This window comes from Pristiophorus japonicus, chromosome 3, assembly GCF_044704955.1.
Source record: "Pristiophorus japonicus isolate sPriJap1 chromosome 3, sPriJap1.hap1, whole genome shotgun sequence".
Classification (NCBI taxonomy): domain Eukaryota; kingdom Metazoa; phylum Chordata; class Chondrichthyes; family Pristiophoridae; genus Pristiophorus; species Pristiophorus japonicus.
Genome location: NC_091979.1, coordinates 260,155,750 through 260,180,400, shown reverse-complemented (window position 1 = coordinate 260,180,400; position 24,651 = coordinate 260,155,750). Strand labels below are relative to the sequence as shown.

The 24,651-nt window shown below is 44.9% G+C and overlaps 1 protein-coding gene across 2 annotated transcripts in view; it reads left to right on the top strand.

Moving 5' to 3' along the window:
• atrnl1b (attractin-like 1b) overlaps positions 1-24,651 on the top strand; it is a 1,062,984-nt gene that overhangs the window by 402,076 nt on the left and 636,257 nt on the right. For both annotated transcript variants that reach the window (XM_070876576.1, XM_070876575.1), the window contains exon 21: positions 14,678-14,730. In XM_070876576.1, the coding sequence (XP_070732677.1) occupies positions 14,678-14,730 (53 nt within the window). The remainder of the gene's footprint in view (positions 1-14,677; positions 14,731-24,651) is intronic.

The following is a 24,651-nucleotide window of genomic DNA, read 5'->3' as shown; positions in this document are numbered from 1 at the left end:
AGAGACACACTGGGGGGGCCGTCCCAGCATGCTGTTGGAGGACTCCTGGTGCTGCAGTCGGTAAGTAGAAAATGTTTTATTCATTGATTTTTTAATTTTTTTTTTGATTGATTTATTGATGTATTTATAATTTATTATTGTAAAACTGAAGTGTTTAATGTTTGTAAACTTCCCTTTAAACCCCCCCCATTCCCTACGCCTGATTAGTAACCTACGCCTGATTTTCTAAGTGTAGACAAGGTTTTTCTGAGCGTACAAAAATCTACACTTACTCCATTCTAAGTTAGTTTGGAGTATGTTTTCACTGCCTCAACTTTCGAAACGGGCGTAAGTGGCCGGACACGCCCCCTTTTGAAAAAAAAAATCTTTTCCAAACTGAAACTGTTCTAACTGACTAGAACTGGAGCAAACTAAATGCCGAGAATTGCAATTTCTAAGCTACTCCAGTTGCTCAAAAAAAACAGGAGCAACTCAGGCCGAAACTTGGCCCCTGCAAAAATCTATTTAGGCCGGCGTATGTGGCCACTTCAGAAAACCCTTGCGGGGAGTTAAGAAATCAGCGCGGGTAGGTACATTGGAGGCCATTTGGCCTGAAATAGTGGCGGGAAGGGAAGCGGAGAGGACTTGCACCTAAAGCACCAAGACTTACAAAGCAGTAAACAAAGCACAAAAAGTAATAAGCATTCAATAACAAATAAAAAATAGAAGTAAGTCCTACCTTCATCTGAAAACTCGGCTCGGGAAGGCAGCAGGCCGGCCGGTGCGGGAGGCCACTTGGCCTTGGATAGGTGCAGGATGACAATGCACCGGCAGGCCACTCGGCCAGGGCTAGGGGCGTGAGCGATTGAAGTGCCGACATCGGAGCATACACAACAGCTCTTGAAGATGCAAACTCACCAGACAGGCTGCAGCAAGCAAACAGCAAAACACAAGCAGCTATGATTCCTTTTAAAAATGGCAAATTGCCAAATTTCGGTGATACTGCGCATGCACGGACATCCAACCCGACTCCAATGTGCATGTGCAGACATGCCGGCACTGTTTTCAGCGCAGGACGCTGGCTCCGCCCCCGACTCGACTGGCCACACTGCGCGACGACCGGGGAGAGGCCGGACAGCAGCCAAAGTGGGGAGGATTTTTTTCGCCGCACTTCTGAATGGAGAAAAGCGGCGCACCTCTGGTAAGTGCGCTGAAAAAAGCGGTGGGCCAAAATTGAGCCCCTGATCACCATCCAAAGACTCTTGATGAAATTACTAGCCAAGATTGATTTGGATTCTAATGTCCCTCAGGGTTGAATTAGCTGCTGACACTGCTTGGCTCACAAATGGTGAATATTCAGTTGGTCGAGGTCCTGATGGGCTTTTGGTGCTTGTGCACCGTAGCTGGAGTCACAATATCCAGAGAGGAGATTTTATGGGCATATTTGCACTTGATAACTTAATAAAGCATGCCTTTTAGGGCAGTGTAGAAAAATGCTAACGCTAGATAAGGGGATAATAAGGCTATCATCTAGAGAGATCTTTGGAAAAGTCTTGTTCATCAAAGAAGATAATTTCCGGGGTTTATCAAAAGCAAACCTATGTGGATCACTGCTTGGGCTAAAAGTTGTCAATATCCATTTCTTTCTTTTGCAGGGTGACTAGATGGAGGTTTAACTTTACTATAACATTGTATTACAAGTTCTACCTCCAGTGATCCACCTATAGCTCTCTTGGCTACATAAGAACATAAGAAATAGGAACAGGAGTAGGCCATATGCCCCCTCGACCCTGATCCGCCATTTAATACTATCATGGCTGATCTGATCATGGACTCAGGTCCACTTCCCTGCCTGCTCCCCATAACCCTTTATTTCCTTATCGCTCAAAAATCTGTCCATGTCTGTCTTAAATTTATTCAATGAACCAACTTCCACAGCTCTCTGAGGCAGCGAATTCCACAGATTTTCAACCCTCAGAGAAGAAAGTCCCCCTCATCTCTGTTTTAAATGGGTGGCCCCTTATTCTAAGATTATGCCCCCTAGTTCTAGTTTCGCCTATCAGTGGAAACATCCTCTCTGCATCAACCTTGTCAAGCCCCCTCATGATCTTAAACGTTTTGATAAGATCACCGCTCATTCTTCTGAATTCCAATGAGTAGAGGCCCAACCTACTCAACCTTTCCTCATAATTCAACCACCTCATCTCCGGAATCAACCTAGTGAACCTTCTCTGAACTGCCTCAAGTATATCCTTTCTTAAATATGGAAACTAAAACTGTACGCAGTATTCCAGGTGTGGCCTCACCAATACCCTGTATAACTGTAACAAGACTTCCCTGCTTTTATACTCCAACTTCTTTGCAATAAAGGCCAAGATTCCATTGGTCTTCCTGATCACTTGCTGTACCTGCATACTAACCTTTTGTGTTTCATGCACCAGGGCCTCCAGGTCCCGCTGCACTGCAGCACTTTGCAATTTTTTCCATTTAAATAATAACTTGCTCTTCGATTTTTTTTTTCTGCCGAAGTGCATAACCTCATTTTCCAACATTATACTCCATCTGCCAAATTTTTGCCCACTCACTTACCCTGTCTGTCCTTTTTCAGGCTTTTTGTGTCCTCCTCACTCATTGCTTTTCCTCCCACCTTTGTATCGTCAGCAATCTTGGCTACATCCCTTCATCCAAGTCGTTAATATAGATTGTAAATAGTTGGGGTCCCAGCACTGATCCCTGTGGCACCCCATTGCCAACCCGAGAATGAACCATTTATTCCGACTCTCTGTTTTCTGTTCGTTAACCAATCCTCTATCCATGCTGATATATTACCCCCAACCCTGTGAACTTTTATCTTGTGTAGTAACCTTTTATGTGGCGCCTTGTCAAATGCCTTCTGGACGTCCAAATACACCACATCTACAGTACAAAGTGTAGTGCTGCAGCTTGTCAGGGAAGGTAGATTAATAAATAAATGGTAATGATGCAAATTAGATGTGGCTTGAAGAATGTGGAATACTGTAACAACAGCACAATCTATCAAACTTAATGCATCAAGGAAACATTTTAAGGTTACTTTCCATGACCATTGTTCCCAGAGAAATTAGTGTGATATAGGCAGTAAATAAAGGCAGATTTAAAAAAATATAATAGAACATTTTGACAGGCAAGACAAAAACACAAATAAAACAAAAAATATGGATTTATAGACAGGAGGTGTGTGCAGATTTGTGCTAAGATATTGATGATGACCAATATTGCACATAATGCTTCAGATGGAGTCTAATCCGTGCTAGTTACAGTAACAATATCCCTCTGATTTGTATAAAACCCCTCTTCTAACGCTATTCTGTAGGTTTGTCTTTTTTATTGCACCATGCAGGAAGCTCAGATCCTGTTACTGATAGGTGCAATGTTTGACTGTTCCATTCAACATGCATTCCCAATTCTGGTTCTTTGCTTCATCACCAAAGCAGTCTACATTTGTCTATATTGAATTCGATGAGCCAGGTCGTGGCCCACTTCGAAAATCGAAGTCCTTCTAAATTTGGTTGCGTAACTCCTGGTTATTTGCTCTGCCTCCTTCATCATCTCTAAATTTTACTCTCTTTTAATAACTTTATTTGAGCAACTTGATGGGGCCCCCAAGGCTGACCCTGGGATAAAAACAGAAAATGCTGGAAATCTCAACAGTTTAGGCAGCATCTGTGTGTGCAGAGTTAACATTTTGGGTCCATGACCCTTCGTCAGAACTGGAGAGTGTTCGAAAAGAACACAGGGATATTGGGCTCCTACTTTTAAAAATTTCTATTTGTAGCTACCCTGTTCCTTGTTCCTAAGCTGATTTGATATCCAGCAATCTATCCTATTTCATACTACATTTAATGTTGTGCAACAGGACTATTTCCTTCAATAGTTTTAGGAAAATTTTGACTTTGAATTAGAATTTACGTTTGTTATTTAAGTAACTAGTTGAGACATAAATAATAATGATAGGGACTTATAATATAATACAATATAATATAAAACTAGTATTTAAACTCAAGTATTTAACTTGAAGCAGCAATCATTTTCTAACTTTGTTCTTGATATGGATGCTTCCTTGGTCAGAGTTTGAAAATGGTGGGCTGCATCAGATTCGCATTCATAAACAAAATAGATGCTAATTCCAGTTAGGCAAATTGAGGTCCTTCAGAACTTCGTAATTTAAAAAAAATAAATGCAAATTCAAATGATTATTGAGCTTTTTGTTCTATGTACTATTTCTAGCAGAAAGTAATTGTGTGTGTGTATCAGGCGTCTATTAGTTCAGGGTAAAATATCTTGTGTGGTAACCCTTTTTTTTGAAGACTATCTTGCATGGCTAGCTGATTTCGTTAATTATCTGTGTGCTGTAGGCCTTGACACTTCAATTGGTTTACCCAATTTGGAAAAAAAGGTTACCAGACAAAAAGATAAATCATACACTAATTTTAATAAGTGGCTTTTATTTGCAAGAGAAAATGTAATCTTTTCCTTTGATCTTAAAAACATTGATTTCTGAAGATAGGCCTCTAATATTCTGAACATGTTGATTTTATTGTGCTTTGTGATTTATATTTCCCTGCTGAAAATAATGAGCTGAAATTAATGACCAGCAAAATTGTAATCTCAGGAATAGCATGCTTCAAAACTGCATGCTCTAACAATTTTGTTAATGGGCCATTAATTCTGGAGTAAGCCATTCTATCCCTAATTTTATGTTGCAAGGAATTTCTCGCCCATGGTGTTACAACTGATTGTCTCTCTGAAATTGGGCATACAATCGAAACAAAAGATGGCCTAGAAAGGATCATTGGATCTGTCAATGCTTGCTCTTTGCACCAGATGATTCAATGTTATGCACCACTCTCCCCAAATGCCAAGTCTGAAGGAAGCAAAAGAAACCTGCTCAATTTCAGGTGAAGCTAGAGGAAATTCCTCCCTGACTTCAACAGGCAATCTAACGAGCTCCATGGCACCATGATTTCTCATGACATTTTCTGAGTTTAACTAACCCTCCCCTACCAGCCCCAAAATATGTTGCAATGGGTCCTTCTCCTTATTTTTCTTCCATGAGATGTGCCAGATCTGCTGCTCACAACTGACTGCTCCCTTCTCCATATTGCTGGTGTTTCCATGGTGCTTAAGTCCAGCGTTTTCACTGTGTTGCACACCATTTTAGCAGGTAACCAATAAGCAGTAACAAAGGAAGTAAAGCACATACAGTGATCAAATGCTTTTTGTCGTACCATTTTGCTAACACAAAATGATTTAAATATACCAGCATTCGTCATGTGAATATGAATATTGAGATCACAAGCCCAGTGTTGGTGTCTATTACTCATTTTTATTTACTAATCAGAAATGCAAATAGCCACATTTGGCAAGTGGCTAATATATTGGACAACCCTGTTTTAGAATTTTAGAAAGCTATACCATGTCTCCCCTGAGCCTTTGTTTCTTCAAAGTGTAAAACCATAAGCCTATCCTCATAAACTAAGAGATCTAAGTTTAAGTATTCTCTTTGTTGCCTTCCTTGCACTCCAGAGTATCAATAGTAATCACCAAATGTCAGGCCCAAAACTGGGTACTATACTCCCAATTGTTGGCATACTGATGCCTTCTATAACCCAACTATAGTCCTGTTAGTTTCATACTTTATTCAGTATATTAAAAACAGATAGCAAGATAGATATATAAAAAGGAAAAGAGTGGCTAAAGTAAATGTTCGTCCCCTAGAGGACGAGACCGGGGAATTAGTAATGGGGAACATGGAGATGGCAGAAACTCTGAACAAATATTTTGTGTCAGTCTTCATGGTAGAGGACACTAACAATATTCCAACAATGGATAGTCAAGGGGCAAAAAGGGGGGAGGATCTTAACACAATCACAATCACTAAGGAGGTGGTTCTCAGTTGGATAATGGGACTAAAGGCTGATAAATCCCCTGGACCTGATGGCTTGCATCCTCGGGTCTTAAGGGAAGTAGCGACAGGGATTGTGGATGCATTGGTTGTAATTTACCAAAATTCCCTGGATTCTGGGGCGGTCCCAGCAGATTGGAAAACTGCAAATGTAATGCCCCTATTTAAAAAAGGAGGAAGACAAAAAGCAGGGAACTATAGACCAGTTAGCCTAACATCTGTGGTTGGGAAAATGTTGGAGTCCATTATTAAAGAAGCAGTAGCAGGACATTTGGAAAAGCAAAATTCGGTCAGACAGAGTAAGCATGGATTTATGAAGGGGAAATCATGTTTGACAAATTTGCTGGAATTCTTTGAAGATGTAACGAACAGGGTGGATAAAGGGGAACCAGTGGATGTGGTGTATTTGGACTTGCAGAAGGCATTTGACAAGGTCCACGTAAAAGGTTACTGTACAAGGTAAAAGTTCAAGGGGTTGGGGCTAATATATTAGCATGGATAGAGGATTGGCTAATACTCAGAAAACAGAGAGTCGGGATAAATGGTTCATTCTCTGGTTGGCAACCAGTAACTAGTGCCGCAGGGTTCAGTGCTGGGACCCCAACTATTTACAATCTACATTAATGACTTGGATGAAGGGACTGAGTGTACGTAGCCAAGTTTGCTGATGATACAAAGATGGGAGGAAAAGCAATGTGTGAGGAGGACACAAAAAATCTGCAAAAGGACATAGGCTAAGTGAGTGGGCAAAAATTTGGCAGATGGAATATAATGTTGGAAAGTGTGAGGTCATGCACGTTGGCAGAAAAAAATCAAAGAGCAAGTTATTATTTAAATTGAGAAAGATTGCAAAGTGCTGCAGTACAGCGGGATCTGGGGGTACTTGTGCATGAAACACAAAAGGATAGTATGCAGGTACAGCAAGTGATCAGGAAGGCCAATGGAATCTTGGCCTTTATTGCAAAGGGGATGGAGTATAAAAGCAGGGAAGTCTTGCTACAGCTATTCAGGGTATTGGTGAGGCCACACCTGGAATACTGCGTACAGTTTTGGTTTCCATATTTAAGAAAGGATATACTTGCTTTGGAGGCAGTTCAGAGAAGGTTCACTAGGTTGATTCCGGAGATGAGGGGGTTGACTTATGAGGAAAGGTTGAGTAGGTTGGGCCTCTACTCATTGGAATTCAGAAGAATGAGCGGTGATCTTATTGAAACGTACAAGAATATGAGGGGGCTTAACAAGGTGGATGCAGAGAGGATGTTTCCACTGATGGGGGAGACTAGAACTAGAGGGCATGATCTTAGAATAAGGGGTCACCCATTTAAAACTGAGCTGAGGAGAAATTTCTTCTCTCAGATGGTTGTAAATCTGTGGAATTTGCTTCCTCAGAGAGCTGTGGAAGCTGGGACATTGAATAAATTTAAGACAGAAATAGACAGTTTCTTAAACGATAAGGGGTTATGGAGAGCGGGCAGGGAAGTGGAGCTGAGTCCATGATCAGATCAGCCATGATCTTATTGAATGGCGGAGCATGCTCGAGGGGCCTTATGTCCTACTCCTGTTCCTATTTCTTATGTTCTTATCTTGCAATACTCGCTACAATCCTATTTGTGTTACCTATAGTCCTGAAGTTTCAGTTTGGAACAGTATTTAATTCCAAATTTTAATTGCTTCGTAGGATTTTAATTTTTAATTGTGCTATTGCATAAAAACTGAAGTGAAGTGATGGAAAATACCAAGCATATTTCATTTAAAACCAGCATCTTTTATTTACTGGAAAGGTTTCTAAGTAGCTTATGTAGTGATTTGGCATTCTTCATACACAGAAACATCAAAATTTACCGCGCAGAAGGAGGCCATTTCGGCCCATCGTGTCCACGCCGGAAAGTGGGATTAGGTTGGATAGCCTCTTGTTGGCCGGCGTGGACACGATGGGCTGAAATGGCCTCCTTCCGTGCTGTAAACTTCTATGATTTGAGATTTCTTCAAAGTACCTTGGCCCCAAAATTCATCAGGATGTAAGGTCCGCCCATTTCTCGGTGGTATTCCGCCGGTGCGTCGTTTAAAACCACCGGAATACCGCCGAGACCGAAGACCACTAGTTTGGTGAAAGATTTTTTGGCGATATGCAGCATTATAGCTGATCAAGATCGACTTTGTTGTCAATGGATGGAGCGGCACTGCACTGTGTATGCGCAAATTTATTTTTGCCTTTTTTTCACTGATGCTTTCCCCCTCCCCCCCCCCCCCCCCCCGCGATTTTGGGGGTCAGTGGTCACCTCCGCATGTGCAGAGAGTTGAAGTCAAGGGAGAGAGAGTGAGAAGGAGCAGCAAAGTATTCGAGGGTCAGTTGTTTTCATCAGAGATTCCAGAATCAAATAATATTAATCACAAATAATAATAATACAATATCAATAATACATATTTTATAAAAAATCATATAAATATAATGGAAATGCTGGAAAAGAAGTCTAAACACAGGAACATCGAGAAGGATGAGAGGTTGAGGGCACCCGCCTTCGACGAAATGGAGCCACCTGACCTGCAGGCGAACATCACTGAGAGATACTCCAACTTAACGAAGGGTGGTCGTGGAAACCCCCCCCCCAAAGGAGTGCAACAAAATATGGGACGAGATTGGGGAGGCTCTGCCCTCCAAGTACCATGGTATGCACCGGGAAAAGGTGTCGTAAGAGATGGAACGACCTGGTGAAGGTAGCAAGAGTAAGTAATGATTTTATTTATGCACCCACCCTGTACCATGTAAATGTAGGTTCAGACGGATGATATTTATCCCAAGGTTACGGCAATGTATTTGTGCTTTCAGGCAATGACAAGAGGATCAACTTAGTGTTTTGGTGTGTATGTGTGCGATGTTAAATGGATTGAAGATTTTTACTTTCTGCAGACGAAGACATCTGCAATAGCAGTGGATCAGCGGTGTATGGCGGGGGGTAGGTGTGGGAGGACCCCCAACGCAAGAACCCTTGACGGAGATTGAGATCCGTGCCCTGTCGCTGGTCGGGGATAGCAAATGTGTCACCACCGACGTTGGAGCTGACCCACCCACACAGGATGGTCAGTTCAATACAATCCCCGGTCGTGTAATGTCATGTAATGTTGGCCTCATGTAAAGTAATGTAAATTTATTGCTCTAACGTTGGGCTCATGTGATGTACTGCAATGTTGGGGGCATGTAACGCAATGCGTATATGTATATATGCCTTGTCTGTCTGTGATATGTGATGCAGTCATGCAGCAGTAGTGGACATTTAAATAAGACTGCGCTATGTCACTGTACTCATGTAACTCTGACCCCTCCCCTGGTACCAAGCATTTTTAAATGTTGTTTTGTACTTCCAGACTCAGAGAATTCAGACCAGACCTCTGCAGAGAGACCAGACGACAGACCCACTGCCTCCACCTCTGGTGTCACCCAGCCCTCTCCCGACTTCACCCCTGCCAGAGATGATGAAGAGGAAGAGCAGCTCATCCTGGAGCCAGTGGGGGTGGAGACGAAGGAGGATATAACAGTTCCATCTGGAACATCCTCTACCACTGAGTCTGTATTCAGGGGATTCCCCCATGCCTCCTCGGATTCTGCAGGACCAAGCGGTGCGCAGTAATGCACCCCCAGCGTTGCAGTGCCTTTGTCACAGCGAGGTTGGTGCAGAAAAGGTCCATTGCTGCAAGACTGATAGGTGCGTACCAGGACATGGTGTGTCTGTCAAAGGTCAGCATCGACATATGTCGAAAGCTGCTCAAGGCCATGGCTACGATAGCCGGAAACATTGCGGCGCCATCAGAATGACAGTCGGAGGATATGTCGCGTCTGATCACCACGATGGAGTGAACCGCCAACTCCGTCGATGGGATCGGGATATGGCGCGGAATCTCCCCTGTGCTATAGTAGTCAGGTCAACAACACCTGAGGGTGGGGAGCTGCCAGCACCTTCCAGCCCTGAAGCCATGCCTTCCGGATCACGAGCTTCTCCTGAGACCCCATTTATTGCGCCTGCAATGTCTGATCCCCAGCGACAGCAACAGCACTCTGGGTGCACTGCTGCAAGCCGGCTTGGTCCCACCATGGGGAGTTTCGGGCAATGGGAAAGGGAGGGGCGGGAGTCCGAAGGGTGGGGGAGTACACGGTCGAGGACAGTAAAGTGTGCTTTGTTGTGGTCAGTTGTTCATTGTTAATTTAAAATAGTTGAAGTTTGATTTTTATAAGTTTATTTAAAGTTGTTACAGTTGTTAGTTGTTACAGTTCAAAGTTATAGTTGTAAGTTTTACAAAATTTTACAATTCTATATTTTTTACATTTTTACATAGATGTTTCAATTGAATATAAGCACTCTTTTTACAGTGTCAAATTTTTGGGATAACAGTCATCAGGGTCCCACACATGGTGTGCAGGAAAAGATGAAACTCAGCTTTCCACATTCAAGCAAAGCGTTCATATAGGAGCTGCTGTCGTAACAATTTTGCAGTGGCATTCGCTCTGCGTGCCCTCCGCTGTGGTTGTTGGGGGATGGTGCCATGGGTTAATCTGGAAGCTCCTCTTCCTCCTCCGTGTCCTGCACTCTTCTCAGGTGGTCTCACAGACCCCAATGGCAATTCCTGTGTCCGCATGATTGCTAATTTATGCAGCACGCCACTGTGAACTGAGTTGAGCAACCTGCTCAGGGTGGTATTGCAGCCTGCCTGCCGAGTGGTTCAAGCATCAAAAGTGCTGCTTCAGCACTCCAATTGTCTTTTCGACAATATTACGTGTGACTATAAGGCTGTCATTATATAATTACTCGGCTTCTGTCTAAAGGTTCCGCAGAGAGGTCAAGAGCCAAGTGGCAAGTGCCGTATCCTTTATCCCCCAGCATCTAGCATTTGCCTTGTGACTGAGACTTCAACAGATCAGACACAATGCGCTCACGCAAGATGTGCGCATCATGGATGCTCCCTGATGGTAGGCATTCACTGCCATTATGCGCTGCTAATGGTCGCATACAAGCTGCACATTGAAGGAGTGGAATCCCTTACGGTTTCGGCACACCTCCGCCTCCTGTGATGGTGCTCGCAGGGCAACATGAGTATAGTCAGTAGTACCCTGCACCTTGGGGAAGCTGGCAATGCGTGCAAAACCCAAAGCCCTCTCACTCTGTGCCTCCCTGCTCATTGGAAAATTTATACATTCCGTCTGGCATGCATGCAGTGCTTTGATTACCTGTCGAATGCAGCGATGAGTAGTGTGCTGAGATGTGCAGCATATATCCCCAGCTGATGTCTGAAAAGAGCTGCATGCATAAAAAGAAAGTGCCGCAGTCACCTTCACCTCGACAGAGAGTGCAGTAGTGTTGGTGGAACTGGGCTTACAGGTCTGCCTTAATGAGCTGGCAAATCTCATTGACCACCTCTTTTTGAAGTGCAGCCTTCGTATGCATTGTTGATCGGTCAGGTCCAAGTATGAGCGCTGCTCCCTGAAAATCCTTTGGGGGTAAGGTTCTTCCTCCCCATCAGTCTGCGACCTCCTCCATTACCCTGATAATTCTGCTCAATAAACCTTCGCCCATCTGGATCCTGCATTAGACAAGTAGTCAGCAATACAGGCTGAGATAGTACAGGCCCCATTCTTTTTAAATCTCCAGAATCTCCTCAAATATCCTGAGATAAACTCAAATGATTTTTCAATGAAAAAAATATTAACTCAAATGCCTTCTATCTTAATACTGTACTCAGTACCAATAAAAATACCTTTCCCACTGTAAAGTCATTGTTCACCTGAAATAATGAGGTGCAGCTTTTGCTGACTGTTCCCGATTTCAAAATGGCGGCACCAAACACTACCGCCCATTTCCGCGCACTTAAGATCGCGTAAAACCATCTTCTCCAGGACGTTTTACAGCGGTATGTCATGAAACTTGCACTTTTTGGGCGGTATGGCGGACGGTGTGCCTACTACTCGGCGTTATGTCGAATCTTCCGCCGAGCAGTATGTCGATGGTATGTACCTGTTTTTTGATGAAACTTGTATTTTTGGGCGCAGCGGTATGTCGATGAATTTCGGGCCCCTTATGTTTATCTATTCTTAAAAGGACAGTGAAATTGTCACCTTTGCATTTACAAAAAGTTGGTATTTACCTAGGGTGTTTAGGTACATTGCTTTCCATAAAATTTGATCTTCCACACACAAGCCTTTTTTTGTTGTAAGAGTGATATTTTTGTCTGTCTTCATCAGAAAGGTTAGAGGCAATAGCAGACTGGTGTTGGAGGTAAATGAGCAAGTTCAATGTCATTCAGACAATGGATTTCGCTCATATCCGACATTTCGAGTTTTGCTTCAGAAGTGGTAAAATGATCTTGGAAAATAAAGGTGATATAAGAAAATTGAATTGATCTGTTGTGCAGCCTTCAATTAATAATGTATTGGGCCTAGAACTTTGTTCTTAATTCATTGTCTAGTAACAAGGAACATTTAGAACATTGCCTTTTGGAACAACAAATCTTCTGAGTTCTGGAATAATTATTCAAGTAGGACTGCTTTTTTATGTTTAAGATACTGTCAGATTACACACATAATACCCAAAGGATCTTGGGAGTCATAAGACAGTTTATTAAGGACCGGCAGTTCAAATATAGTCAAACACAGCAGCCAATCAGGAAAGACATAGTATACATATGACTGGTATTAGTCCCGATTGGATGGACGGCTGGTGGATGAACAGCTCTTCTCTGTACCATCTGCCCTGAAAAGCTCTCTAGATATCTCGGGGCTGAAATTCAGGTGCCCCAGAAAGCTGGCGCACCTATGAGTTTTGGAGTGGCACTTGTTATAACCTACCTTTTCGACAACATCTTTGGAAATCTCCTCTAGTCCTCTTGCTGTAAGTCTGATCTCCCAACTATCAAGCACCTATAGACGTTTTGCTATGTTAAAAGCGATATATAAATATATGTTGTTTGATATGCACTGTGGACTCCAGGGGATGGATTTTCGGCTTTGCTCATTTCAAGGCGGTAATGACAGTGAGGTGGTAAAGTTTGCGCCCAGGAGCAGTTTGGAAAAATTGGGCAGCTGGGCCCTGGGTGTGGTGTCTCTGAGGATGCTCGGCTGGCTGAGCATGCGAAAATCCTGAGCTAAACAGCCAGCCTCGAAACGCTTTGAGAGAGGCCTGGGGAGAGAAAAAAACCTGAAAAAAAACACCAAAAACATTCCCAATAAATAACTCACGCCACCACAACATGAATCACAAAAAAAACCCCAATCACACTTACCTACGGTCGACATTACTTAGCTCACTGCAGCTCGGACCGCCCGCTTTCACAGGCGGTCCCAGCATGGTGCTCTCCGGATCGGGGGCGTTGCATATTGGCTCGCCTCTTCTGGGCGGTAATACTCTCTGCCCCGCCAAAACCGACCCCGAAAACCCTGGCGGGGCGCTTGAAGCTGGCCGCCCACCCAGAAGAACATAGTGCCACCATTGTTACCCCTCCGGGGCAAAAACGAAGACGGCAACAAGCAGAAAATCCAGCCCTGGATCCCAGTGAGGAAAATCTATTTGCATAACCTCATTGTACTTAGTTGCAATTGAACAAGAGTCATAATTTTAGGAATCCACTGTGTATTGGGTTACTTCATGAGCTTAACCAACTGAAACTGTACCAATTACCAGCATAGGACATTGGTAAGCATCCCGTTGCTTGTTCAGTTAGGAATTCTCTCTTGAGAAGGCAGGAGCCAAGTGTCCAATGGAAAGTTGACTCTTCCAAGCTGGTTAGTCAGTGATCAAAAGCAAGTTGGAGTACTTCACATCTGCCTGGCCCAGTTATAAGATTACTGAGTCTGCCACAGGAGATTAACTCAGTTCCAAAGTTTTTGATTTCTATTTACTATCCATCTCTCTCTCAACACAACTACATTCATTTAAATGTCTTCATTTTTGTAATATGTCTCATAACTTTCTTAAAATCCATATGTAAACATCGACCACATTCCCTTTTTCTTATACACCTGATTTCCTCAATGATTCAATTAAATGAGTCAAGCACAACTTTTCCTTTTCCAGTCTATGCTAACTACCTGAATTAGCCCATGCTTTTATCAGTGTTCTCTAATCTCATCTATTATGGGCTGTAGAGGAATGAATTTCTGAATACACAGTATTGACGAGGAGCCTCAGTTGCTCACCATGTATATTGTGAAATCCATTAATTTTAATGGATAGCAAACTGTGGGCAGCACACTTACGATCTGCGTGGCTGGCAAATGAGACTCCCTGTTCTTAGCACACTTTCTTAAAATTGGCTTTTACCTTACCTGCAGTGGAGGCTGGAGTAGCTGATGCATAGTTTCCAGACTTACGCCGTCCCTTTTCATAAACAGTGGTATAGCATTTTCTGGCCTCCAGTTGCATGGCACAATTTTCATTTGCAAGGATTGTTTGTAGATTTTAGTCACTGACTCTCTGTGCTATTTCCTCCCCCAACCTCCAGCAGTATTCTGGGCTTTCCATATGTATCATTTATATTTTGTTCTTTTTTTTCAAAAACTCAAATTTGTGTGGCAGTAGAATTAAGGTGCAGTAAAATTTGTCCTATTGAATTCTAATAGTTAAGGTTGGAATGGAGCAATTTAAGAAGATCCACTTGATATTTTGTATGTGCAAAATGCTTATCTAACTCTGTGTACTGCACATCAAATGATTAATCATTGATGTAGTCTACAGTATGGCTTTCTGAAGATAATTTCTTTTTCGTATATAGGTGTGAATCGGATAACCGTTACCTTGGCAACCCACTCAAAGGAACCTGCTATTGTAAGTATTTTGGTTTGTCTTTCAGGCTTTTTTGGGCGGAGTAGAGGTCTTGGAACAAAATAAGTATCCATTAATCATTACTTAACGAAGAAGCAAAGTGTAGGGTGAGCACTTTTTGTTCAAAGTGCTCATAACCTTTTTATAGAAGGAAATTATACTCGCCTGGTATTTATTTGAGGTTTTCTATAAAATGTCAATTTTAACACCATCATACAGAACTTTTGGAAGGATCTATCTCCCTCCTTGACCTGTCTAGTGCATCAATTATAGGAACCATTCCAGAGTGTTTTCTTTGCAAGTAGCATGGGGCGTGACTTCAGATCAGTCTGGGGATGCTTTCGAGCTAGTTGGCTCCAGGAAACTGTGCTACAAGTCGGGATTATAAAATTCTCAGCCTCCAGTATGGTTTCCCATGTCAGTTAGCTACAGAATAAACAACTACACTCTGATCTTTATTAAGGAACAACTTCAGGAAGCACATGGTACATCCCCCTATTAATGGGCTCAATTTTCCCCAAGCCCGTTTTCTGGCGTATTGCTTTATTAGGTCAAGAAATACGTGAGAAAAACTTGTCCGAAGTTTTCCCGATGTTTGTCCTGTAATCTGGAGCTGCGTAGCGTGGCCAGTTGCATCGGGGATTGAGGGGGGTGGGGGGGGGTGGAACCTACGGTCTGCGCTGGAAAAAGAAAATGGGCCATCTGCGCATGTGCGGGGGAAAAAACTGACCACCTTGACATCGCTGAAATGGCCTCACATGCGCTGTAGAGTCCTCTCCGCTCTCTTCTCTCCCCCCCCCCCCCCCCCCCCCCACCACTTGAGTCTTGTAACCTCTCTCTCCCTCCCCCGACCCCCTCCCTGGGCACCAAGCCTTCAGATCGGCTGTCTGCGACCCTCTCCGGTCCCCGAGTGAGGTGCTTCCTGGTCCGTTGTGGTGAGTAACTTCCCGGTCCGCTGCCGGTCAGCTTGCTCCCACCCCCGCAGAGCCTCTCCGGTCCCCAGTGAGTGCTGGTCCAGGTCCGCTCCGCTTCCCATCCCTAGCCCAGGCCGAACGGCCTCCGATTTACTTACCTGCACCGATTTTTTTTTTAAACTCTCCACAGGGGTTTTCTCGAGAAGCCACATACGCTGGCCGAAGTAGAAATGGAGTAACTATCAGCTGGACAAACTTCCCTAAATGGCCAGAATTGGCGTTGGTGGCTGGTCAGAGAAAAGAAAACTTAACTAAAAAAAAGTAACTAAATGAGTTACGCTGGTACAAATTGATTGGGGAAACTGAGGATTTTTAAGTTAGGCCAGAAAAAGTTGCCTGCTTTAAAGAAAATGACGCAAATACTGGGGAAAATTGAGCCCAATGTCACTGGAGCAGCCGAGCCAGGAAGGAGACTTCTTAGGGGTTTCCATGACTGCATTATAAAAATAGTTTTTTTTCAAATAAAATCTGGTGAGAGTATAATTTTATTACGTATACAGGGTGGCATTTGTACAAAACGTATTGTCTCAAACCACTTTCTTTAAGCTGACATCCAAAGCAGATATAATTAAACCGTTAGCAATGGAGTTACATTGTTTTGTTGCTCTTGTAATTTATGAATAAATGTGATTTTATGATGGAATTTTTACATTTGTTCCATTGAATGGTCTGATATTAACCAATTATTTGTTGACGCGCTTTATGACTGTTCCCTTATTTAACATGTTAGATGGTATATGCAAGAGAGGATAATTTATTCGGTTTAGTACTTAGAGACCAGATACTAACTTTAGATTACTACTATGTGGCAGAACATCTGGACAATAGAAATCATAAAAATTTACAGCACAGACGGAGGCCATTCAGCCCATCGTGTCCGTCATTGTGTTGTTAGGCTTCTGTTGCTGAGGTGACTTAATACTGCTGGTAATTTAATGTTAATACCCAATTTCAGCAAGGCCAAATTTTTACCTTTGGGGTATAATTTCGGGAGGTACATTGGGGTATGCTGTTGAGTAATAATAACTGTGATACAAAGGGAAAAAAAAGATTATTTTTGAATCTTTGCTAAAGGACAAGGAAGCCGTATCTATCCTAGGCGGGGCGGGTGGGAGGGGAGGGTGGAGGTGCGGAGAGAAGGGCCCAACTTTGGCCATGACTTGCATCCATTTTTTTGGAGTAAGTTTTTTCTGACCTAAGTTTTAAAAAATGCCATTTCCCCCAAAAAATTTGCTCCAGAGTAAGTCAGTTAAATACAATTTTTTTTTAAGGTCAGTTTTTTTTTCCAAAAGGAGCATTCCCAGACACTTACGCCAGTTTTGGCCATTTATGTCACTTTGGCCAGCAAAAACTTACTCCAAATCGACTTAGGTCAGCGTATGTGGCCAGCTCTGAAAAACCTTCTGGGCAGTGAAGAAAAAGCAGCGCACATTCGGCAGACATTAGGGCAGGGATAGGGGAGGGAAGGGAACTGGAGAGGATCTTAACATTGCAAGGAAAAGCTCAAACAATTAAAATACTAATAAAAATGAAATAATCCTACCTTAATCTTTGAAGTCGGCCCGGGAAGGCAATGGGCCGACCTGTGCGTGAGACCATTCGGCCTGGGACAGGGGAGGGAAGACACGCGGCGGGAGTCCAGAGCGACCGGAGAAATGTGAGCTGCTGGCTGGCCGCGATGTCATCGGGCGGGGAGTGGTCGGGTGGGGATAGTGAGAGAGAGATGCTGGCCTCTATCAACGGGGAGGCTGGGAGGGGTGGTGGGGTGGGGAGAGGAGAGTTTATTTTTTGGAGCTGTTCCTAATCTTGTGCTGTATTGATGGAACATGATTCATTTTTAATGTAAAATATATTTTATTCAAAACTTTGCAATGTACTTAACTTCAGTGTAATAAAAATATTATTGTATCAAACTTTACTCTTAAAGATCACTAAAACGTTAAGTTCACTTATAAACGTCTAAAGTTACATAACTTACAAAAAGCACCCAATGTGAGAATAGTTAGAACAGTGAGTGAAGTGACATAAACAACAAAAACATAAACAACAAAAACATAAACAACAGTAGCAAAGAAAGGCTGCAACAATCTCTCATCCCCCTTAGTCTAAGGCCGCCTGCTGCGCTTGGTCTTGGGCTCGCCACGACTCCTGCCCGCAGGCGGTGGCACAGTGTTTCTGGGGTGCACACCAAGATTCTTTCTAACATCTCGGCCACTGGGCACCTCTTGAGGGTGGGGGGTGTCAGCGTCACGTGGCAAGTTGGAGGGCCCAGGCGGCAAGCTGGAGGACGCGGCCTTGGCCTGTTCAGAGCTTGGTGCGGGGATAAGAGTGGGACTGGCAGTGGATTCTGTCAATGGGCGCGGGGTCTGGACGTGTTCCCTTATTGCAGCAGCTAATTCAGACATTCCCTCCCTCATGGCATTGGTCATTGCAACTGTCATCCTTTCCACTACCTCTGACATTCCATCCCTCATGGCCACCATTCCCTCACTGATGTTAGCGGACATGGTTCCCATTTCTCGTGCCATTACTGTTACTTCTCCCGACAGTCCCGCTACCTCCTCACTCACCCCAGTTATGGTGTCCAGGCGTGATTAGGTAAGCTCAACGCTCTCCCCACCCAATGCCATCATCTGAACCACATCCTGCATCTCAGGAGAGTGTGGTCCATGTCTCCTTCCCCTCCCTCTGGATCTGGCTCACGACATCCCACTGGGAGGCACAGGCTGGGACCTTGGGACCTTGGGACCCTGGGTGTTCCCTGCTGATTTGCACCAGCACCACCACCTACACTCTGGGACCTGTAACCCCAAGGTGGGGCCACAGTTGTGCAATGCTGCGGCACACCACCACCACTGGGACCTGCAACCTCGGACGGTGGGGCCACGGGTCTGCGATGCTGTGGCACACTACCACCACTGGGACCTGCAACCTCGGACGGTGGGGCCACGGGTCTGCGATGCTGCAGCACACCACCACTACTGGGACCTGCAACCTCTGACGGTGGGGCCACAGGTCTGCGATGCTGTGGCACACCACCACCACTGGGACCTGCAACCTCGGACGGTGGGGCCACGGGTCTGCGATGCTGTGGCACACTACCACCACTGGGACCTGCAACCTCGGACGGTGGGGCCACGGGTCTGCGATGCTGCGGCACACCACCACCACTGGGACCTGCAACCTCGGACGGTGGGGCCACGGGTCTGCGATGCTGTGGCACACTACCACCACTGGGACCTGCAACTTCGGACGGTGGGAAACCATAGAATGTCGAACCATTAATCGCGCAAGAGCCTGGCAAGTGAGATATGTTGACCACCTCAAGATTCAGTCGAACACTCCTGTTATCGAACCCCTCCCACATCCACTCAAAGTGCCCCTCACGCCCATGTTGTTCTGGAGGGTTGCTCTCCTCTTCAGGCTCGTCCACGTCTGAATCTTGATTTGGATCATCAGGAGGATTGTCCTCAAGTTCTGCAACATATAACAGAACAGTGAAATGGTCAGCAGCAGAGGAGGGGGCAGGATGGGTGGCATGAGTAGGTTCACACATAGCAGGCCAGGCTACAGGTTGATTTGAAGAGCCACGATGACTTTTCATGACTTGCCCACTCCCTCACGTGCGGGTCCGGCTTGTGCAGTACTGATGGTTTTTCTCCAGGCAGGACCCATCAAAGCAGCGTTTCTCTCTTCCAAGGGTGTCAGTGGTTGCAGATTTGCCAGTCCTCCTCCTGTTCTAGTTATTTCCCTTTTGTTGTGGGATAGTTTCTTCTGCAAAGATTAAAATGCAACTTTTTAGAGAGGGTGTCTTTCTGCTGGGTGGCACATATGCAGCTGGTCACATTTACAATTGAAATTACATTGAATGAATGGAAATATTACTTACACTAACTACTTGACCAAGGTCCTGCCACTTCTTTTTACACTGCCTTCCAGATCTCTTGTTCACCAATGTGCAAAATTCTTCTGCAACTTTGTTCCTGCGTTTCTTCATCTCTTTGGGTGGCACTTTTGTGTGACCTTTGCTGGTATCCAGGTGCTGCCATCTGTTCTCAACGACAGTAACTAGTGACTCGACTTCGTCATGCAAGAAATTATTTGTTCTTGGTAGACATTGCTGCATTATTGCTGCAACTGCTCGGAGACACTAACATCACTTTTGCAATGATCCCAAACACTTTTCCACTGCACTTAGTCAAACTGTGATTTTTCAAAACACACAGTCCTCTGAGACACTTAACAGCACTTTTGCAATGATCCCAAACACTTTTCCAGGCATGGAATTTCAGGCAGGACACTGCTGCTTGCGTTCAGCAGTTAATTCCCTTCAGAGCTCTCCTCCTGGCATGCAATGATTAGCAGCTGCGATGCACTTTAAAAATGGCCGAGTGTCAAGTTTTGTCGCTATTGCGCATGCGCGCACATCGGGCCGACACCACTGCGCATGCGCGCAGGTGCCAGCACTATGTTCAGCGCTGGCCTGTTGCTCTGCCCCCCACTTCAGAATGCACGCCACGCTGGGACTCCGGGGACTTGGAAGAGCGGCAAGGGTGGGGGCGACTTTTTTCCGGCGCCGTTTCCAGCGCGCAAAGTCGCCGCACAAAAAAGGGGTTGGGCAAAGTTGAATGCTAAGTGGCTAATTAGGGATAGGTGAAATTAACATAAACAGAAGGGGGACTGAAGCCAGTTTTAGGAATGAGATCAGAAAAAAAGAGTAGCGAACAATTGCATTAATGATGGGGGTACTTGTGCATGAATCACAAAAGGTTACTTGCAGATACTTACAGGAAGACCAATGGAATCTTGGCCTTTATTGCAAAGGGGATGGAGTATAAAAGCAGGGAAGTCTTGCTACAGCTGTACAGGGTATTGGTGAGGCCACACCTGGAATACTGCGTACAGTTTTGGTTTCCATATTTACGAAAGGATATACTTGCTTTGGAGGCAGTTCAGAGAAGGTTCAATAGGTTGATTCCAGAGATGAGGGGGTTGACTTATGCGGAAAGGTTGAGTAGGTTGGGCCTCTACTCATTGGAATTCAGAAGAATGAGAGGTGATCTTATCGAATAGTACAAGATTATGAGGGGGCTTGACAAGGTGGATGCAGAGAGGATGTTTCTACTGATAGGGGAGACTAGAATAAGGGGCCGCCCATTTAAAAACTGAGATGAGGAGGAATTTCCTCTGAGGGTTGTAAATCTGTGGAATTTGCTGCCTCAGAGAGCTGAGGAAGCTGGTCATTGAATAAATTTAAGATGGAGATAGATAGTTTCTTAACCAATAAGGGGTTATGGGGAGCGGGCAGGGAAGTGGACCTGATCCATGATCGGATGAGCCATGATCATAATAAATAGTGGAGCAGGCTCGAGGGGCCGTATGGTCTACTCCTGCTCCTATTTCTTATGTTCTTATGATGGCAAGGCTTTTTTTCAATTCTAAGTCAGAAAACCATCCAGGACCATAGTGGTTTACTGAAGGATTTGTCAGGGCATGTTATCTGCAAAGATAAATATATTGCTGATAAGCTGGAATAAAAACTTCGAATCAGTTTTCACTTCTGAAGATGATGCTACACGCCCGGTTTTACAGAATAGGGGCCTAGCTAAAATGACTTCGTTCGAAGTAATGGGGAAACTCGGGCAAATTCATACTAAGCATGGGTAGCTGCTAAAGATAACGGATGAAGAAAGAGACCTGGTGTGAGGTGGCTGCAGGAAAAGCAAATCGGGTTTTAGCTGAAAAGTACTACACCACTTTATATAATGCTCTGGTACGTCCACACTTGGAGTATTGTATGCTTTTTGGTCCCCATCCACGGTAAAGGATAGCAAGGACTGTGGAGAGGCTGCAGAGCGCAGGGCAACTGGAATGATACCAACTGAGAAGCGAGCGGCCCCTGGAGCAGTGTGGCATCATACCACTGCAAGGTACGGTGCAAGCTGGTGCAGGAGGGCGACGGCAGCGAAGAGGGCGACTGGATTGAATGTCAACAAGGCCCATGTCGGTTATTGGAGCGTGAGCAGGCACAGCAGGAGTGGCGAGGTCAGGGTGCAGGAATGGCAAGTGATCATGGAGCGACATGATCGGGACCCAGGAGAGGCGTGAGTTTGGGGCCTAGGGGGCAGCACGGGCCAGCCCGCACTGCGATATGTGTGCGCACTAGGTCCGTGCAGCAGAACTAGCCTCCAGTCGTCTTGATTAATCCTTGCCACTGGACCAAGAACTAGCTCTGTCGAGCCCGTGTGGTGGCTGGTGTGCAACGGCCGCCCCACATTAAAAAAAATCCACGCACAGGCATCTTCCATCCTTCAGGATGTAGTTCACGACCTGGAATATTAGGTCCTTCATTGAAACACCTGTGAACTCATCCCTTTTTGTCGTGGAAGCAAGTCATCCTTGATACGAGGGACCGTCTATGATGATGATGATGAAAAGAGGCTCCAAGAGTCAGGCTTTGTTATTTTGGAGACACCTAGGTGTGGAGGTGATATAACTGAAGTTTTGCAAAATGAGGAAGGAATTGGTTTCAGTGCAATTAGATAGTTTATTTTAAATAGCCCACAATAGTAAGCTCACAGCTGTAGCTTGCTTGATTTTCTTCAGGAGTGAAAGAAATCCCTCCCAAATTTTGCTGCAGGTTATAATGTTTGTTCTTTTGCTACTCCCAGGAAACCGCATTGCCGGGGGTTGGGTGAATGATGTGCGAGGTTGCATTGTTGACTGGATTGACCAGGTTTGATGGTCTTCGTGATCCTTTCTCACTTTTTCATATGTCCTTATAACAACAATAAAAAGAATAACTTGTATTTATAAAGTGCCTTTAACATTGGAAAACATCCCAAGGAGTTTACCAGGGGCATAATCGGACAAAAGTTGATATCAAGCCAAAGACATTGGTATCAGGATGGGTGACTAAAAGTTTGGTTAAAGAGGTAGTTTTTAAGGAGGGTCTTAAAGATGGAAAGTGACTGAATTTCAGAATGTGGGGCTTGCATGACTGAAGGCATGGCCATAATGGTGGGTGTGTTTGCCAACCCTCCAGGATTGATCTGGAGTGTCCAGGAATTGAAGATCCAGGGGCATCAAATAATTTTTTTTTCATTTCATTTTCTTTGAAAACTTTTGTTTGTTAGTTATAAAAAATATATATTGTAGATGGGTGGGGGGAGGGGTAGGCTGCTTGCCCATTGACAGATGGTTAATGAGTTTTTGCTTTCTAATTGGTGCAGGATAGTGTGATGCTGCGAGGGTGAATGTGTCGGGTGACCAACAGCGGAAGCATGGGGGCATGATGGTTGGGAGTCATGGGCTGAAATCTGGAATAAGTCCAAACAGAGTTGGCAACCATAATGATGGGGCAAAGGGAGTGGGAGATGCACAAGAGGCTAGAGTTAGATGAATGTAGTGTTTTTAGAGGGTTGTAGGGCTGGAGGCGGTCACAGTGATTGGGGGGAGGGCAGGGGCGAAGCAATGGAGGAATCTGAACAAGAGGATGAAAATTTTTAAATCGAGGGAATTGTTGGTTTGGGAGTCAATGTAGGTCAGTGAGCACAAGGGCGATGGATGAACAGAACTTGGGGCAAGTTAGGATACGGGCAGCTGAGTTTTAGATGAGCTCAAGTTTATAGCGGGTGGAAGATGGGAGAGCGGCCAGTAGGGCACTGGAATAGTCGAGTCTAGAGGTGGTAACAGCATGGATGAGGGTTTCCGGAGCAGATAAGCTGGTGCAGGCGCTGAGACGGATGATATTACCAAGGTGAAACTAGTTGGTCTTTGTGGTGGAGAGGATATCAACTTGAGATGATGTGATTTAAACATAATGAGTCCAAGTTTCGGCCTCAGTTGCTCCTGATTTTTTGGAGCAACTGGTGTAGAACGGAGTATCTTAGAAATTCAAATTCTCGGCATTTAGTTTGCTCCAGTTCTAGTCAGTTAGAACAGTTTCACTTTGGAACAGAATTTTTTTCCAAAAGGGGGCGTGTCCAGCCACTTACGCCTGTTTTCAAAGTTTCGGCAGTGAAAAGTTACTCCAAACTAACTTAGAATGGAGTAAGTGAAGATTTTTGTACGCTCCAAAAAACCTTGTCTACACTTTAGAAAATCAAGCGTAGGTTACAAATCGGGCGTAGGGAATGGGGGGGTGGGGTTTAAAGGGAAGTTTACAAACATTAAACACTTCAGTTTTACAAATAAAGAGCCATCATCAATAATAAATGATAAATACATCAAAAATCAACCAATAAATCAATCAAAAAAAAATAAGAAATAATTTTTTTTTTTTAAATCAATAAATAAAACATTTTCTACTTACCGACTGCAGCACCGGGAGCCCTCCAACAGCGTGCTGGGATGCCCCCCCCAAGTGTGTCTCTGTCAGTGTGTCTATCTCTCTGTCTGTCTGTCTGTCTGTGTGTGTCTCTCACACTCTGTCTGTCAATGTCTGTGTTTCTGACAGCGGGGGAAGGGGGGGAGGAGGAGAAGGGGAAAGGGGGGGAGGAGGAGAAGGGGAAAGGGGGGGAAGAGGAGAAGGGGAAAGGGGGGGAGAGGAGAAGGGGAAAGGGGGGGGAGAGGAGAAGGGGAAAGGGGGGGGGAGAGGAGAAGGGGAAAGGGGGGGTGAGGAGAAGGGGAAAGGGGGGATGAGGAGAAGGGGAAAGGGGGGAGAGGAGAGGGGGGAGAGGAGAAGGGGAAGGGGGGGAGAGGGGAAGGGGGGGGAGAGGGGGAGAGGGGGGGGAAGAAGGGGAAAGGAGAAGGGGTGGGTGAGGAGAAGGGTGGGGGGGGGAGGGGGAGGAGAAAGGGGAGGGAGGCTGGACGGGCCCGGCCGGGCCCAAGACTTCGGGCACGGCCCGTCCCCAGCACCAGATTTACAGGTAGGTGGCGTTGGGGCGGATCGGGTCGGGGGGAGGTCGGGTTGGGTCCGGTCGGTGGGGTGGTGGGAGGGAGGTCCGTT